Source organism: Pithys albifrons, chromosome Z, assembly GCF_047495875.1.
Source record: "Pithys albifrons albifrons isolate INPA30051 chromosome Z, PitAlb_v1, whole genome shotgun sequence".
Lineage (NCBI taxonomy): Eukaryota > Metazoa > Chordata > Aves > Passeriformes > Thamnophilidae > Pithys > Pithys albifrons.
In genome coordinates, this window is record NC_092497.1 from 37,823,443 (window position 1) to 37,839,490 (window position 16,048).

General features: G+C 41.2%; 1 protein-coding gene across 3 annotated transcripts; it reads right to left on the reverse strand.

The window, feature by feature from the left end:
• Nucleotides 1–489: 489 nt before the first annotated feature.
• On the reverse strand, nt 490–14,075 carry LOX (lysyl oxidase). Of its 3 annotated transcripts, XM_071581209.1 has the most exons (7): nt 13,005–14,075; nt 12,456–12,564; nt 11,041–11,178; nt 8,691–8,847; nt 6,209–6,304; nt 5,955–6,070; nt 490–4,118 (listed from the first exon to the last, which is right to left on the reverse strand). In XM_071581209.1, the coding sequence occupies exons 1-7, from the start codon at nt 13,735–13,737 to the stop codon at nt 4,112–4,114; spliced, it is 1,356 nt and encodes a 451-aa protein (XP_071437310.1). In that variant the 5' UTR covers nt 13,738–14,075; the 3' UTR covers nt 490–4,111. The 3 variants fall into 3 exon arrangements, with proteins under 3 accessions (XP_071437310.1, XP_071437312.1, XP_071437311.1); XM_071581211.1 differs by lacking the exon at nt 5,955–6,070; XM_071581210.1 differs by lacking the exon at nt 490–4,118 and having other exon boundaries at nt 5,951–6,070.
• Nucleotides 14,076–16,048: the final 1,973 nt, after the last annotated feature.

Consider the following 16,048-nt stretch of genomic DNA (forward strand, 5'->3'; position numbering starts at 1 on the left):
ACTATTTCATCGCTTTACCATACAGAGTAAGGAGGCAGCAGGACACCAGTTTGTGCTCAGAGAATGTAAATACCAGAGTAAAATGTTTTTTTGGAGTAACTATTGCATTAGTCGATTTTCTAGAATATGCAGACTTTCTATCATGCTCAAATGTTCTTTCCATGAAAGTACAGTTTTTGGAGCAGAAATTCTCAAAGTGATTTTTAAGTTCCTGTTTTTACAGAGATAGACAACATGGTAAGAAAATCCTGTATCCAGATGAATCAAATTGCCTCCTCCTGTTTAGCCTTCACATGTTAATACTTTGTGTAGTCAGGGGAATTTATCATGCCTTGCGAATTTTTCTTGTTTCTAACGTGAGACTTTCTCTGAGACCATGTCAGCGTGACAGAACCTTCCTCATTTTCATATAGATACAACAACCTTAACTGAAGCTTTCTCATAGAAAGATGGATCTGGCCTGTGCAGTAAGTGTATTTCGACAAGTAGAAGGCTTGAAACATGTTTATTCAAGTCATTTTCACATAAACTTGCAACCATAATACAGGCATGTAACACAAGAATATGAAAGTGCAATGAAGAATACAAAGCTAGTGCCTGAATATTATAAATTAGAGCTCTTCAGAGAAAGATGCAAAGTTACAGAAATTAAGACTCTTGAAAGAAAAGGGAAGGAAATAATGAAAAACCTTCAGAAAAGTCGCAAAAACAAGTGGCATTTCACTGTATCTGTAGCATTAGTTGCATAATAAAAACCTCCCAATAACATACTCTTTGGTTTTAATTCAAGTTAAAATCTTTCAGCACCTTTTAGGATTTGGAGAAAATGAAAATGCCTTGTCGGCATAAATGTGAGACACAGGATAACCACCTTTCAGTGTCTCATTTATGAAACTCACCCTGGTTTTGAATGAGTACACTGCAAACAATGCATCAATAACTATAGGAAGGTACATTTGGTGTTTGCACTCATTCAACACTGCATAGTAAACTCTGGAGCAGAGAGAAAATGAGTAGACTTTGCTAACACAAAAACATCATCTACACAATATATTGGTTCCACTGGTGACCAATCTGTCATTTTTGTTACACTGGTGTATAGAAATATGCAAGTATCAAATGTATTTCAGGATTAAAAAAAAACATAAACCCCTCTTGCAATGAGCCTGACATACAACTTGTTCCTTATGTGCAATTTTTACGTCAAGATTTGAAATGTGGGAGGTAATTGCTTCATGCACATTTTTACAATCTGGCTTTTCGTAAGTTTGAGACTACAAACAGCAAACTTGTATGAGAAATCTCACAAAATTTAAATCTGATTTTGCTCCCACTGAGACCAATGGCAAGATGCCTTTCAAAGATAATGAGCCAAGTATCTAGTAAAATGGAATCCAAATATAATTAGCTGTAAAAATAAAAGCTTTTATCAAAACAGTTTTTATAAACGTTTTTCAACAAAAATGCACATAATCCCATAAATATATTCCAGTATGAAAAAAGTAAGTTGATGTTCTGGGTCAAATCTGCAGAGCCAAGATACTGAAAATACTGGTTGGTGCTCTGCTATTTAGAACTACTTCCACACATGCTCTATAATAAACTCTTCTACTGCATTGCTATTTACCATAGTTAGGGTTAAAGTCACATTACTTCATTATTTTTCAATCCTAAAATTCCTTGTTTTTCTAAATAGACTGTTCATGTTATCTTAGGCAATTTTTGTGCTATTGTACATCAATGTAATGTTGCTTAACACACATTTCAAAACAAATATATTTTGCTACGGAAAAAAAAAGCTACATTTTTGTAGCTACAATATCCCCAAGATTCAAAGTTACAGCATTCAACACCTTTCTGAACCAGGTCATTCCCTCTTGCTCCCTACATAGATGCTCAAGGCCTTCTGGCTGCTTGCTGCCTTCAGTGGAGTTCTGCAAGTAGTTTGGGATAACCTTGCTTTCTGTGACTGCTCTATTTCCAGTTGGTGCTCTCATATCCCACATTCAGCATCAGGCACAATGAGGTACAAGCACACAAGCTCTTAGCAGGAAGCAGCTCGTGCCCACAGCCTAGCTTCCATTCAGTAGCTTTTTTGTCCATTGCCCAAGCTGCTCTAGGACTTTCAACCCAAATTTGACCTCAGTCTATAGAAAGGTGAATGTGCTTGCATCCCTTAACACCTCTTAAAAGCTCCATGGGCTGGTATTTCAGAAGCCTAGACTTTAAACAGGCCCTCAAATTTTTCACACGTATGTAACAAATGGCTTTCTAAAAATCAAGTTTCCAAACTTCGCTTCTGTTTGTTGCCCATACTGGTTACTGATGGCTAAAATGGATCTTGCAGCAAACAAAAAGGGACCTGCAGGTGTAAATGGTATTCATTCTGCACCCTCTCCTACTGGTGGGTAGTAATCACCAGGTTGCTGGTTCCCAAGTTCTTTTTTAACTTCCAGTTGTACAAATTTGTAACCAAATTATGACTAAGGTGGAAATACTTTATAATCAGGAAATGAATATATGTAACCTAAGAACAGCTGATCCTTAAAGGATATTACGGCAATTCATCCAACATCCAAATTAAATCTATAGGGTTCTAATGCATAAAATATTTCCAAATCCTGCCTGAAGTATTCTCAATAGTGAAAATTAAACCTCTCCATATTCCTCAGATTTTTCAAACTATTTTGAATAGCACTTGTTTTTTTTCAATTTTTTTAATATATTGAGCTTTCCATTTTTCATTACGTGTTTTGAACTGCTGATCAAATGTAACCAATGCCAATATTCCTAGGTCTGACTTCATTTTACAGGATCAGAAAACAATGCCAGATCCCCTTGTGATAATGTCATTTCACAGTTTAAAACAAAAATCACAGCTACTGTAGCTTACAGCAAGGTGCACTGCAAAAGCAAAACAATTTGGGGATGGGAGGAGGAGTAGTGTACCCAGCACCAGTTTAGCAGTTCAGCAAAAACATTAATTTGGGCTGGAAGTTTTTCCCTTTAACAATGTTGTATTTGGTTTCTGAACCATCTGTAGGATGTTAATACATAGGATATTAAATACATTGACTTTTGTTCTCTATATATACCATATTTTCAACTTTGTTATTTTGAATACTGAGATATACATTTTTAAATTCAACTACAGTACTTAGGGGGGGAAGCAGGTAGCAGGTTTTCTCATACTAAAAGTACTTCTTTAGAGATTCTGACCTACTTCTGGTTTTGGTGCCACCTGAGTTAATTGCCTGTATTATTCTGATGGTTAACCTGTTCAAGTTGGATATTTTTCACGGATGACCACATCAGGGACTCTTCATCATCTCCAAGAGCCCATTTCTTGACAGGTATTTTTATCCACATTAAGTTTGTGGAAGTCCCACCTTAAAAAATCTCTTGAACATAGTAAGGTGTATTTTAAAATCCCATCTGCTTTTCACTTAAAAAAATGGAAAAACTTCTAATGTATTAAAAATGTAAACATCATTTTTCTTGCAGGGATATAACTGATATATATAATGTACATGTACTTCTCTGCTATATGTTAATATTCCTTGAAAACTGAACATACTTCTTATTCATATCAATGTATTCTAGCAAGTATTTTTAATGGTACTATACCATTAGTCTTAAGCTAGTTTTCATTATGGTATTTTCTGAGATAACTGACATTATTACTTTCTCTTGCATTTTATTTAATTCATTTTACATACATTTTTTTCTACCCTTTAGAATACGTTCGACTCATTCACCAGTAATATTACCACTGAAGTCTATTATCACCTAAACTCCAAATTTTCAGGAGCTAAGAAGTGGTCATGTTTTTATGAATGAGTTAGATTTTCAAAGGTTAAACTATCTGTGCATTAACCACCAGTTCCACATATTTCAATAGTAATACAATTAATGCCAATTTAAATTCTTAAAATCCAGTTAAATTTTGGTTGAGAAGCAGCTGAAGTACTTCAAAATCACATAAGGTGTGCAGGTGTATGTATGTTCTGTAGTTTTGTTTCTATGTTTGCATCCTAATGTTTGCAGTTTATATAATGATACTTCTGTTCAAACCACTTGGCACCATCTCATCCATTTTCTTGCACGTTTCTCAGTATCTGTTGAAAGAAAAGAAATAATTTTGTGCAGGTGACCAAGCAGGTACAAAAAGAATATCTGCTGGTCACTTGTCAACATGAAGGCACAGGTCAGCAAACAATAACAGAAATTTTGTTTCCTCGCCTTGCATGGATATATGTACATGATACATATGTATGTTATATATATATACGTGTGTGTGTGTGTGTGTGTGTGTGTGTGTGTGTGTGTATGCATACATATATGTGTTTATATGAGGTTGTTTAGCCTGGAGAAAAGGAGGCTCAGGGGAGCCTCTGTGTTGCGCTCTACAACAACCTCAAAGGAGGTTTAGGTCGATCGCTTCTCCCAGGTAACAAGTGACAGGACAAGAGGAAATGGCCTTAGTTGTGTCAGAGGCAGTTTAGATTAGACACTAGGGAAAATTTTTTCACATAAAGGGTTGTAAAGCATTGGAACAGCCTGCCCAGGGAAGTCATGGAGTCATCCCTGGAACCATTCAAAAAACATGTCAATACAGCACTTGGGTACACATGGTTTAATGGTGAACATGGTGATCACAGGTTGATGGTTAGACTTGATGATCTTAAAGGTCTTTTCCAGCCCTTTACTCTATGTAATCCATAATATTTTCAGAGGTAAGATGGGGAGACTAGAAGTTAAAGCATGAAGCATAAGTTTCCCTTGCACATGAATGTGAGCAGAAATGGTATTCCAAGAAGTGGATATTAGTCGGTCCTGTTACACAGAAATGCTTTAAAAGCTCCTGCCTCAGGTCTGCCAAAGATAATCACTCATGACTTTCAGGACAACTGTTCTATTTACCTTCATTTCATGCAAGTCTGACCAACACATGCCAAGAACATAGGACTTTGCTGAAGCCATTTAACTTACAACATTTATGATCAAAGTGTGCTTATAAATACAGATCTCCACAGTGGCATTAAGCAATGTTTCTCCCGTTAGCCACATTTAACTACTGATTTCCTAATGCAAAGTAAGGAATGAATATTTTAGCAACTAATTAAGCAGGTCACATTAATTCAGTGTATTTGTTTCACTGCTACTGTTACGGAAGACTATACTGGCCATCTATTTTAATTTCTATTTACTGCTCTGCAATATATTTCATATGAACTTTTAAAAAATTTTAAGACTCATTCCTTACGCAATCCAAATGAAATCATTTGATAAATATTTTCTATGAACAACTAATATATTATTCTGAGAACTGCTTACCACTGTGTTACAGAAGTTTGCCTTTTGTGTGTGTGTGTTTCACAGATACTGAGGTACCATGAGGACATTTATTAAATGAATTTGCCTTTTTGGAGGAAAAAATTTAAAAAGGTATCATTTTGGCCTTGTTTAAACTTGTAAAGATCTAAACTGTAAATGGACTATGTGTGAAAGGACTTCAGGGAGGACGGCTGCTGTGTAAGCAGCAGCAGCAGCAAAGTAACATACATGTGTGGGATTTTGCAGAATGTCTTAAGAGCTTTGTAACTGCCTAACAGTTCAGTGGAGATGCTATAAATGGCTACTGAGTGATCACAAAAAGGTTCTAGTGCAAATACAAAGAAGGTGTAAGCCAGAGGTAGTTGTCTCGCAGCCTAGACAGTAGTAGTAGTCTTGAAAGTGCTATATATTCTGATGGCAAAAGTGCAAGAGCAAAATTCCCACAAATTTTAAAATTCCTGGAACCCACGAAACAAAATACTGAAGAAATTGCTATCAGTAGAACTAATAAAGGGTTATTTTGTTCAAGATAAAAGTAAATCTCTTAAGTTTTATAAATCTGTTCATGAACTTTAGGACCATGAATATCAAACAATGACAGGAAACAAAGTACTTACGGTGAAATTGTACAGCCAGAGGCATATGCATGGTGGCCTGTATAGCGTATATCACAGCGTACTATGTTGTTGGAGTAATCAGATTCAGGCACCAAATAGCTGGGGTTTACACTCACCTTAAGGGGAGAAAGCAGTGTTACCTACTTGCAGGTTTCAGCTGGTAACTTACATTCAAAAGGATGTATGCATTTGATTTGCTTTTTAAAAAAGAAAACAACAACAAAGAAAAAACTCCCCGTTCCCAACACACTTACCTTCAGAATATAATTTCCAGGTTTTACATCTGTAATATCAATCCACTGACAATCTATGTCAGCATTGTAAGTGTCGTAACAGCCAGGGCTGAGACCCTTAAAAATGAAGATAGGATGGATGTAAAAAAAAAATAAGCATTAAAAATAGTAACATTCTAGATATTAGGGACACTCAGACTGAAGTTTACTTAGTCATCACACTTCACTAAGGAAATTAACTTAGAAAATGAGTCTTATTTCTTCTTGGCATTTTATTTGGGTATCTAAACTAGAACTTGTAAGTCTAGCATACCACTTTCATAGACTGTACTTTATTACTCCTGAGTAAGAAACAGCTATAATACTGACAGTTGTTCATGTGTGATGTATGTGTATTTTATTATTATTTATTACAGTACCCTCTATGTAAAGACTGTTGATGTTATTATTCCCTGTTCTTTACATAAGATGAGAATAAAATAAAAACTGACCACAGACTGGACCTAAGGATCAGGGTAAATCTCAAGTAAATAGCTTCTGAGGTCCCTGAATACAAAACTGATCACCATGTTGGAACCTCTCTCTATCCTTAGAAATGATGCAACTTTTTGTTAGAGATATACTTTGCCAAAGTGCCATCTTTGCATAGTAGCATTATGGGCCATTTTCACATTGACTTTTGCATGGAAATGGTGTCTATTCAGGCAAATGGTGACATAAGAATCTGAGGAAACTGAAAATGTAGCCTTTCTTCCAGATGAATCTTTTCTGAAAAATTCTTTATTAGAACATTAGTAAAAATCTGTGTGAATGTATCGGTGGTTCAAATCTAGTCTCGTTAACTGTGGTCTACATGGATTGCTCTAGGCAAGGCTGATATGTTCTGGCAGAGTGCAGAAAACCCAAGTCCTGTAGGAATTCCCTCTTGACCCAGCTGGTGATCAGCTCAGGCTCTCACATGTATGTGCCAAGTCTGAGGCTGGAGGAAAGTTTTACAGTCCAATTACAAACCCCTGAAATACAGGCTTCCAGTGGAAACGCTGACACAAGCATGATTCTAGTGACATAAGTACTCCAGCTGTGAAATATGTATGTTGTTTAGTTAGATGTCATAGTCTATGAAGGAGAAGAGATATTTATAAAACCTCTTCAAAGCCTTTATGTATTGCAGATCATTCATTATAGTTAAAATTCAAATATGGACACGTCAGCTAGTGAAAGCATACCTGTCATTTCTCTGTGATAAAATGAGTACCTCCTAGATTAAAAACTGAAGAATAAGGGATACAAGTGTATGTGTAAGTTTGGCCACACTGAGTTAAACCACAGATCCATCAAGCTCAGTGTCATGTCTCTGACAGTGGTCAGCAGCAGATGCTTGAGGAGAAAAGACTCTAAGAAATGAGATGTGTAATGTCAGGCAAATTGCTTCCACCAGACATTTAATTGCATTTAAGATGTGGGGTACCATCAGATTTTTTTTGTGTTTAATAGCATCTGTTACTTTGTCTGAATTTTTCTTGGACCCACATATATATTTTTGATCTCTGCAACATCCTATGGCAAGGCATTTAATACTTCATTCATGTGTCAAAAGAGCACTTCTCTTTGTTTTAAAGCTGTTGTCAGGTCCTAAATTCTTGTATTGTGAGAAACAGTTAAATATCAACAGTTTCCTCTTCCAGTCCAGGTCCACTCAAGTTTTGGTCTTACTTCTGGTTTTCCAGATGGAATAGTCTATGAAATCTCTTAGCCGTTCTGCATTGCTGATCAGCCTTGTTCTCCTGGGGTTGGCTGGTTTGGGGTTTTTAAGCTTTTCTGTAGCAGTTTTGAGAGGTGGTGACACAATATTCAAGTTAGGAGTCTCATGGATTTTTTTATCATGTTGGTACATTCCATTTCACCTCTGTTCCTTTAATAAGCTCTAGCACCTGACTTTACATTTGTACATGACCTATCACAGTGCTCATATGGCTGCCATTATCTTTAACAGCCTTCTATGCAGTCATTAAATGATGCTCTAAGATCTGTGTGTCAGACTGCCAGCCAGGAGCTCTAGGTATTAAGGGAATCCAGACCCTTACAACTTCAGACTCAGCAAGGGAGAAAACGCTAGCTATGAACTCTGGGAACCAGCCAAGGACGTCACAGAGCAGTTGCAGAGGGATGAACATCAGAAACTACTTCTTTACTGGTTGTCCTGAGTTCCCTTTAGCTTGCTTGGCTGGTCCTATAGCCACAAGAATTTGTGGTGTGTTTTAATATAGTTCAATTACCAGTTGTGCTATGCTAACATGTGTCACTGCATTTTATGAGAAACCCACAGTTAGCAGCACCTGTGTAAATTATAAGTCTCCAAGTTAGTATCCTGGCCTCTGACAGAGAAATTTCAGAAGCTTGTTAGGGATCAGCTAATTTAGGGCATGAGATGATTAGCAGAAAAGTTATCCAAATATAAACTGGGAGGTGAAAAAACCTTGGTTGCCTCTAAACCAGCTCTTACCTGTGTATGTGCTGTACATGCATACCGCCTATAATATCCATAATCACAGGAGGTGTCTTCAAGACAGAAACTTGCTTTGTGTCCTTCAGCAACTCTTCTGTGTGAGCTCGCATCCAACAAGTCATAGTGGCTGAATTCATCCATGCTGTGATAATGTCTGTTAAACCATAGGTACATTATTAGCGATGGATTAGATCTTATCAATAACAGCATACTCCTATTTGATCTGCCTCCTGTTAAATGTGGCCAAATTTTATTTGTTAAACAACATCTGTGTGTTAGTATACTTTCCTATTACTGGTCACTCTAATTTTCAATCACTACATACCATCTTCTATAAATAAATAGTAGATTTTCATTTGTTATGGGAAAGACTCCATAGCAGCACTGTTTTCCCAAAATTTTCTGTTTCATCTCTTTTCCAATAACAATAGCAAGTATTAAGTAGTTCATCTTGGAGTTGAACATCTTATAACTGCCTTTAGCCAGTTTTGCTAGGAATGCTTACATACCTTACATACTATAAATTCCAGGGAAGTTTACTGCTTGGTAGCAAAATACCAACAATTAGCTTTCACATTTCTATAGCCCTCAATCAAAGTAACACATTTGTATCATTGGTGAAAACAAAATCTGCATAAAGAAATCAGCTCCTGTGTACTGGCAATGCAGATTTCAATTCAATGTTGACTCTTTTTGCAATCTGTACTTAATGTTGTCTCTGTGCTTTTGATCTGGGCAAAGTGATGCATTTTTCTTGCTCTCACACAAAATGAATTCAAGCTCTTACTGTGGAGTTTAACACTATTATTCTTGTAATTCCACTTTTTCCAAACATGTGGAAAACTAAACTTATCTACCTGCACTATGTCTTTGCAGCATTTGGCTTTGAACTCAAGAGGTATAAAGAAAATGGTCTACCTTAAACAGTTCAAATGTATTGGTAAAGCAAAACAGCACACAACTCTCACAAGCATGCACATCAATGGGTCCACAGATGATGATGACTAACACTGAAATCTGATGGCTATCCAAACTAATTGGCAGTTACAGTTCATTTCCAAATAAGCTTGTTTCAATGTTATGGAAATGATCATGAGAGATGCATTTTTTTTGTAGGCAACGTATTTTCTGTCCAAGAGTTGAATCAACATCAGAGACACTTTACATCTGGACAGTAAATAGCTGGGCTGTTGTAGCAGAGTGAGAAACTGCTCTCCTACAAATGGAAGATTTCAATTGCTCTCTCTCTGCTTCATCTATTTATCAGCTTTGTAAACCCTAAGGTTTGGGGTATTTTTGTTACTGGTAATTTTTTTTCAGGGATAGGGGTTAAGTAAAGCATTTTTGAAGCTTTTTTGTTTGGTTTATTTTTAGCTTTTTTATTCCTTAAGATTCATAAACTGATAATATTTGTCTTTTTTTTTTTTTTTTGAAAGAATTTGTCCTAATGATACTGATTTTTCATTCCATGTTTAAAGACTGAAGCCTCAGAGGCCTTCATATCACACCCACATTGCATACCATTTTTTTAAAAAATAATGTTAATTTATCAATTATGTACCTATAGCAGCAGAGTTATATTTTAAATAAAGTGGAAGTATTCTGAGTAAGTAGTTATAGTATTTTACAACTGTTTCTGCTGTGAAATAGCAAAAAATGGAACAAACCTAAAAACTTGCATGTGAGTTTTCTGAAAAGGTACAAGTTTGCAGTGTTCCTTGCTCCCAAAATGTTGAAAATGTTCTACTATAGCTTTCCATGTTTCCAACAAATATGCTACTTCTAGAGCTTTGGTGCTATGTCAAAGTATCATCCTATGACATGGATATTTGTTGATAATGGGATCAGTCAGCTCAGTAGCTTTTCTTTTCCATATTCACCAGACTGTTCCTTGTCAAGAACTAACTCATGAAATGTAGGTCAAGAAGTATGAGTCGCTGTTTATAATGATGCATCATAGTGAACATGCTAGTAGATGTACATTTTAGGGTTTCCAAATTGAGACTTTATTATACTGGTTACACTTACATGTAACTGGACTATAATCTATGAAAATTAAAAATGTGAAAGTACCACTGTCAAAACTGGTTTGAGACTTGTATTTATAAATAATTTATACTTTCTATGACTTTCATACATATAGATAAGCTTTGTATCCATTTTGGTTGCTTCATTTGTCTATAGAAAGAGTAACTACCTCTACATAAAATATATCAGACAGTAAAAGGCTAAAGTTTTCTCATGGCTTCCCTCTGTTTCACTGCAGTTTTAGTATATGTCACCTTTTAAATGACAATTTGTTAGTGAAAACATAGTTAGAGGATGCCATACTGAGCACTTCACTCACTGGTGACAGCTGTGCCACTCCCATGAATAACGGGGTCTGCTGGGCAGAAAATCTGATGTGCCTTGATTTTTCACTCTTTGGGGGAATCTCAGGAGCACGCGATTGTCATAGTCTCTAACATCTGCTCGATAAGCTGAACTGCAATAATGAAAACAAAAGAAAAAAATTGCCATAAGTATAAGCAAGAAACACTTTGATATTGCCTCAGAAGTAACAACAGCAGAGACCTTTCCAGCCCACTTAAACCTCATGCACCAGAAATTCACAGGAATTCCAAGACCTGAGTAAGATTCAGGTTGGGTTCTAATATTCTAAATGGAAGTTTGACCACTGACTGACTCTTTCTATAAAGCAGATCACTGCTACGCTTTGAAACTACTTTGGTGCCAAAAATACTATTTCACTAGTTGCTGTTAACCAAAATAACTCCCTGTGTATGTAAGATCATACAACAGATGTTTGATTCTGTTGTTTAAAAAAATAAATAATAAATTATGAATCGGGCTATATTTTCCCATTTCCACATAGTTATTATCTACGGTCTTTTAAATACTGGAATATTTTAATCAGCTGATAGCCAGCAAAACCACTTTAATAGTACTCCCTATGAATCTAGCATAAAAAATACTGCTTCCTATGTCATGTTTTCTTTTTCCAGAAAGGGAAGAAAGAGGCTGAATGTGGAAACAGTCTGACATCAATTAATGATGCTGGCAAATAAATAAATGTTTTAAATGATAAGGTATCAAACAAGTTAAAATGGTTAAAAGCAGCCATGTTGATTTCTTTCCAAACAAAACGAAAAATCCCTCTTTGCCAACTAGACAAGACCTAACTTCATAGCAAAGCTGTTATTTCAACCCCTTAAGGGACTTTGAAACACTTTTCAAGGAGATTTTAGTTTTAAGAGAAATTACAAAGCATAGGCACGGAAACAATTAGCTTGTTGTAATTTTAATAGTAGCTTGTTCTGGTTAAGAATAGGGTTTTGGTTTGGGGGTTTTGTTGTTTGTTTTTTTTTCTTTTTTTTTAATGGAGAAGTATATGATCTTAGCAGATTAGAGGAGGGAGATGAAAATCACCAGATTCAAGTAGCTTTTTTAGATTCCTGCACTTCACAAAAATTCAGATGTGTTCAAATGAACTTGATAATAGAAATGTGTGATACAACTTTTTCGAATGTACAGGTTCTTCAAAAGATCTGTAGGTTGTCTCTCTAATATGGCAGTATCACTTTCTGATGTGCATACTCCACCATCTGCCACAAGCTTGGAAGAAGGTTAAAAATGATGCTATGTCCTCGGGCCTCCAGCCTCACTCTTCTCCACTCTTCACCATGTCCACAGGTACTCCACAGTGCACACAGAAGCACAAGAACTCACAGTGAACAGGCAAAAGCTTGAGGTGATGCCTACCTTGCTAAGCAGTTCTCCTCAGCTGCACATCTCAAGTTATACATGGACATCCTCTGGACATACGTAGACGCCTGGATGTAATAGGGATCCGGGACTAAGTCAGGGAGACCTGCAGTTCATCAAACCAACCACATAACAGCAAGATCAACTCAGGACACGTTTGCAGATATTTGGCTACCATCCCAATCATTAGGAGTCGCCGTTTCCTTTCGGACCCCTGCCCTCCGTCAACCTCGCTCTCCTCCCCTTTGTTAAGGCTCTTTAACTTTTCCCAAAGACCGCATCGCACGCACGACGCCCGGAATCCCGCGGTGGGCTTATCGACGTTTGCCCCGGTCCCTCGGGGATCGCGGCCCGTCGGGCTTCGCCCTCGGGCTTCCCGCGAGCCGGGAGCAGGGCGATCGCCCGTCTGGCCCGGCTTTGCCCCGACAGAGGGCCTGGCAGGGCCGGTTGTCCCCGCAGCGCATCCCGCCGGGACCGGAGTGCGCGGAGCCAGCGGGGCGGCACGGCGGTGCGGGAGGGACGGGAGGGGTGGAAATGAGCTCTTACCGTACTGGAAGTAGCCGGTGCCGTAGCCGGGTCTGTACCTGCTGCCCTGACGCGGCCTCTCGTAGGTGTCGTAGTAGTTGTAGTAGGGGTTATCGTCCGTGTATTTGTAGGGGTTGTAGGGGTCGTCTCCTACCATGACATCTTCCCTCCCGGGCCTGAAGCTGCCGAGGGGCGGCAGGCTGCCGGCCCCGGTGCTGCTCTGGTTACCGTCGCTGCCGGTGCCGCCGGCGGGGCTGGCGGAGGCGCTGGGTCGCGGCGCCCCCGAGGAGGCGCTCCTGGCCGCGCCGGCGGCCACAGGGGTGGCGGACGCCTGGCTCCGCTGCCCGGCTGCGGCGCGGCCCGCGGAGGAAGCCTGGTAGCCGGCCTGAAACCAGTGCCGAGCGCCGGAGCCCCCCCGAGTGCCGGCGGCGGGCGCGGGCTGTGGCTGCGCGGCGGCGGCGCGGGCGGCGGCTCTGCGGGGCAGCGCCGTGGCGTTGTTCCGCAGCAGCAGGATGGGGCTGCCCGCCGCCTCCGCCGCCTGCCTGCGCCGCGGGGGCTGGTACTGCGAACCCAGACTGAGCAGGCTGTACACCTGCCCGTTGTTCTCCCACTGAATCCGCTGCCTCCAGCCGGCGGGAGGCGGCGGGGGATCCCGGCGCAGCGGCTGCTGCTGGCAGCCGGCGGGCCACAGGCAGCTCCAGTAGATGCACGCTTGGAGCTGGGCGAACAGCAGCCCCGGCGACGCGAATCGCATCTTCTCCTCTTTCCTTAACGCCGGCGGGTGGAGAGATACGGGCGAAACCGGGGTGGGGAGGGGGCCGAGCGGAGGGAGAGAGACTCCTTCCCTGCTTGGGATGGGGCCAGGGGAGGTGCGGGAAGTCCGCGGAGTGCGGGTTGCGCCTCTAGAAGGGTCAGGCGGGCAGCGGGGTCTCAGGCGCTGCAGCACTCGGGCGGTGCCATCGGGCCGTCGGGAAAGGAAACGCGGCCTGGGGGAGGCGGCGGGAGCGGCTTTTCTTCTCCCCGGTATTTATAGGCGAGGGGATGCGAATAGGAGCCGGAGCAAACAATCAGCCTCTCATCGTCCTCCGGCCCGCGCTGGTGTCTGGAGCGAGGGAAGGGGAAGAAGGAGGAGGAGGAGGAGGAGGAGGAGGAGAGACCAGGGACTTTAAACTTGCTGGCACGCTCGCAAAGTTACACAAGCCCCGCTGGCTGGGCTGGCTGCGCCCCCGCCATTTGTTCACGTAATGCTGCTCGAAACGTGCGGCCCTGACAGTCTCCCCACGGCCGTCCCCCGCCCGCCCCCGCGGGGGCGGCTCGGGGGGAGCAGGGCGGCTCGGGCCGGCGCGGCGGCGGGGGCTCCTCATCCTCCCTCCCTCCCTCCTTGCCTGCCTGCCTGCCTGCCTCCCCCCCGCGCCCCGAGCCGCGCCGAGCCGTGCCGAGCCGAGCCTGGGGCGGGCGGGCGCGCTCAGACACACGTAGGCTGCCAGAGTATGCCGTGGGGCAGCGCCAAAGTATGCAAAGGAAAAATGCTATTAGCTCATCAGCGCTGGAGAGACTAGAAACGGGGTGACAGGGAGGGGGAAGGGGCTCTGGCGCGAGAGGAAACATGTTTCTGGAAAATGTGCTGGCCGGCACATCTCCCGGGCTGGAGCAGCTGCTGGGGACCTTCGTCTCAGCGCTGAGTAACGGTCGGATCCTTTTAATGACCTCTTCATTAGAAGAAAACCTCCATCAAATAAAGTCTTGACTTTGGGGTATTTTGCGTATGAGTCACACGAGAAATATACTGGCGATGATCCTCCCGGAGTAAGTTTTCATTGAAAAGTGAAATTTCACATGGAAGAGGCTTAACCCCGTCAGCAGAACAAATAAACTGAGTTCGGGCAGTGTCTTCCTGAAATTGTGCTGTGGAAGAGGAGCAGGCTGTGGCCTGAAAGCCTCTCCCTCCCTTCCTGCTTTTGCAAGAGTTCATCGAGGCTGTGTTTTGATAAGTCCAATCACCTGGCAAGGCAAATGAATTAAGATCCATGGATTTCAGCCAAGACTCCTTTTGGGTGTATTTTTCTAAGGGCTGTTTGCTTATGAATCCTTGTCAAGGAACTGAAGAGAATACATAAAAGTTCTCCTTCACTGAAAGTTTGGTGGTGAGGATATTTTCTTAAGTGATTCCTGTCAAAGATGATCAGCCTGGGGCTGGAGGTTTTCACTCTACTCGGGTGGATTCAAGGCAACATCTGACCACTGCTGACTTCCCGAGATCAGGTTAACAATCCACATGTCATTGGCCAGCTGGATATTTGCCACTGCGTTTTATTCTTGATACAGTTCTCTTGTCATTTGTTTTATGGTAGTTTATTTTAATTGCATGTTACTTCAACTGGTTCACACTTAATAATTGAAAACCAGCAAAATGTGGTCCTGAGTTGTGGCTGTGATGGATTGTGAATGCGGGCCTACAGTGTTGTTGAACTGTGAGCCATAGCACTTGTCTTTAAAGCACTTTCACCACCCTGAAACCAATGGTGCCACCCTGAGTGTCAATGTTACCCTGAAGACAGGTGGACCACTTAGGGACCAGTGCCTGGCATGAGCTGTTCATCATGCCAGGCTCACATGCTCTTCTCTCCATTTCAGGAGATAAGTGTACAGCCCTGTGGACTTCCTTCATTTCCCTGCAGTCACCCAAACATGCTAGAGGGTTAAAATCACTGGGAAATCAGCAGTTAACAGTAAAAATTCTCAGTCTGGAGAACATTGAGAAGGACAGGGCAGGTAAGCAGCAAAGACAGCAAAGTCTTCTTACTTGAGAATACAACCAATAGCAAAGTGGATGCTTCTTACCATTGCTAGCCAGCACCAGGCTGATGAGGAGCATCTGCTGGTCTGGGCCCAGAACAGTAACTGGTGCCTTTCCACAAGTGGGTTGTGCATAATGGTCTGGTTTGGATCTAGTTTGAGCAGCCTGCTACAGAGGTAGATGGTTTTGGGTTCTCTTATTCACTGCATTTGCAGGCTGCTCGTCCTCTCTGATCTTTTTCATTGTGGCTCTGAAAATATTATTCTCC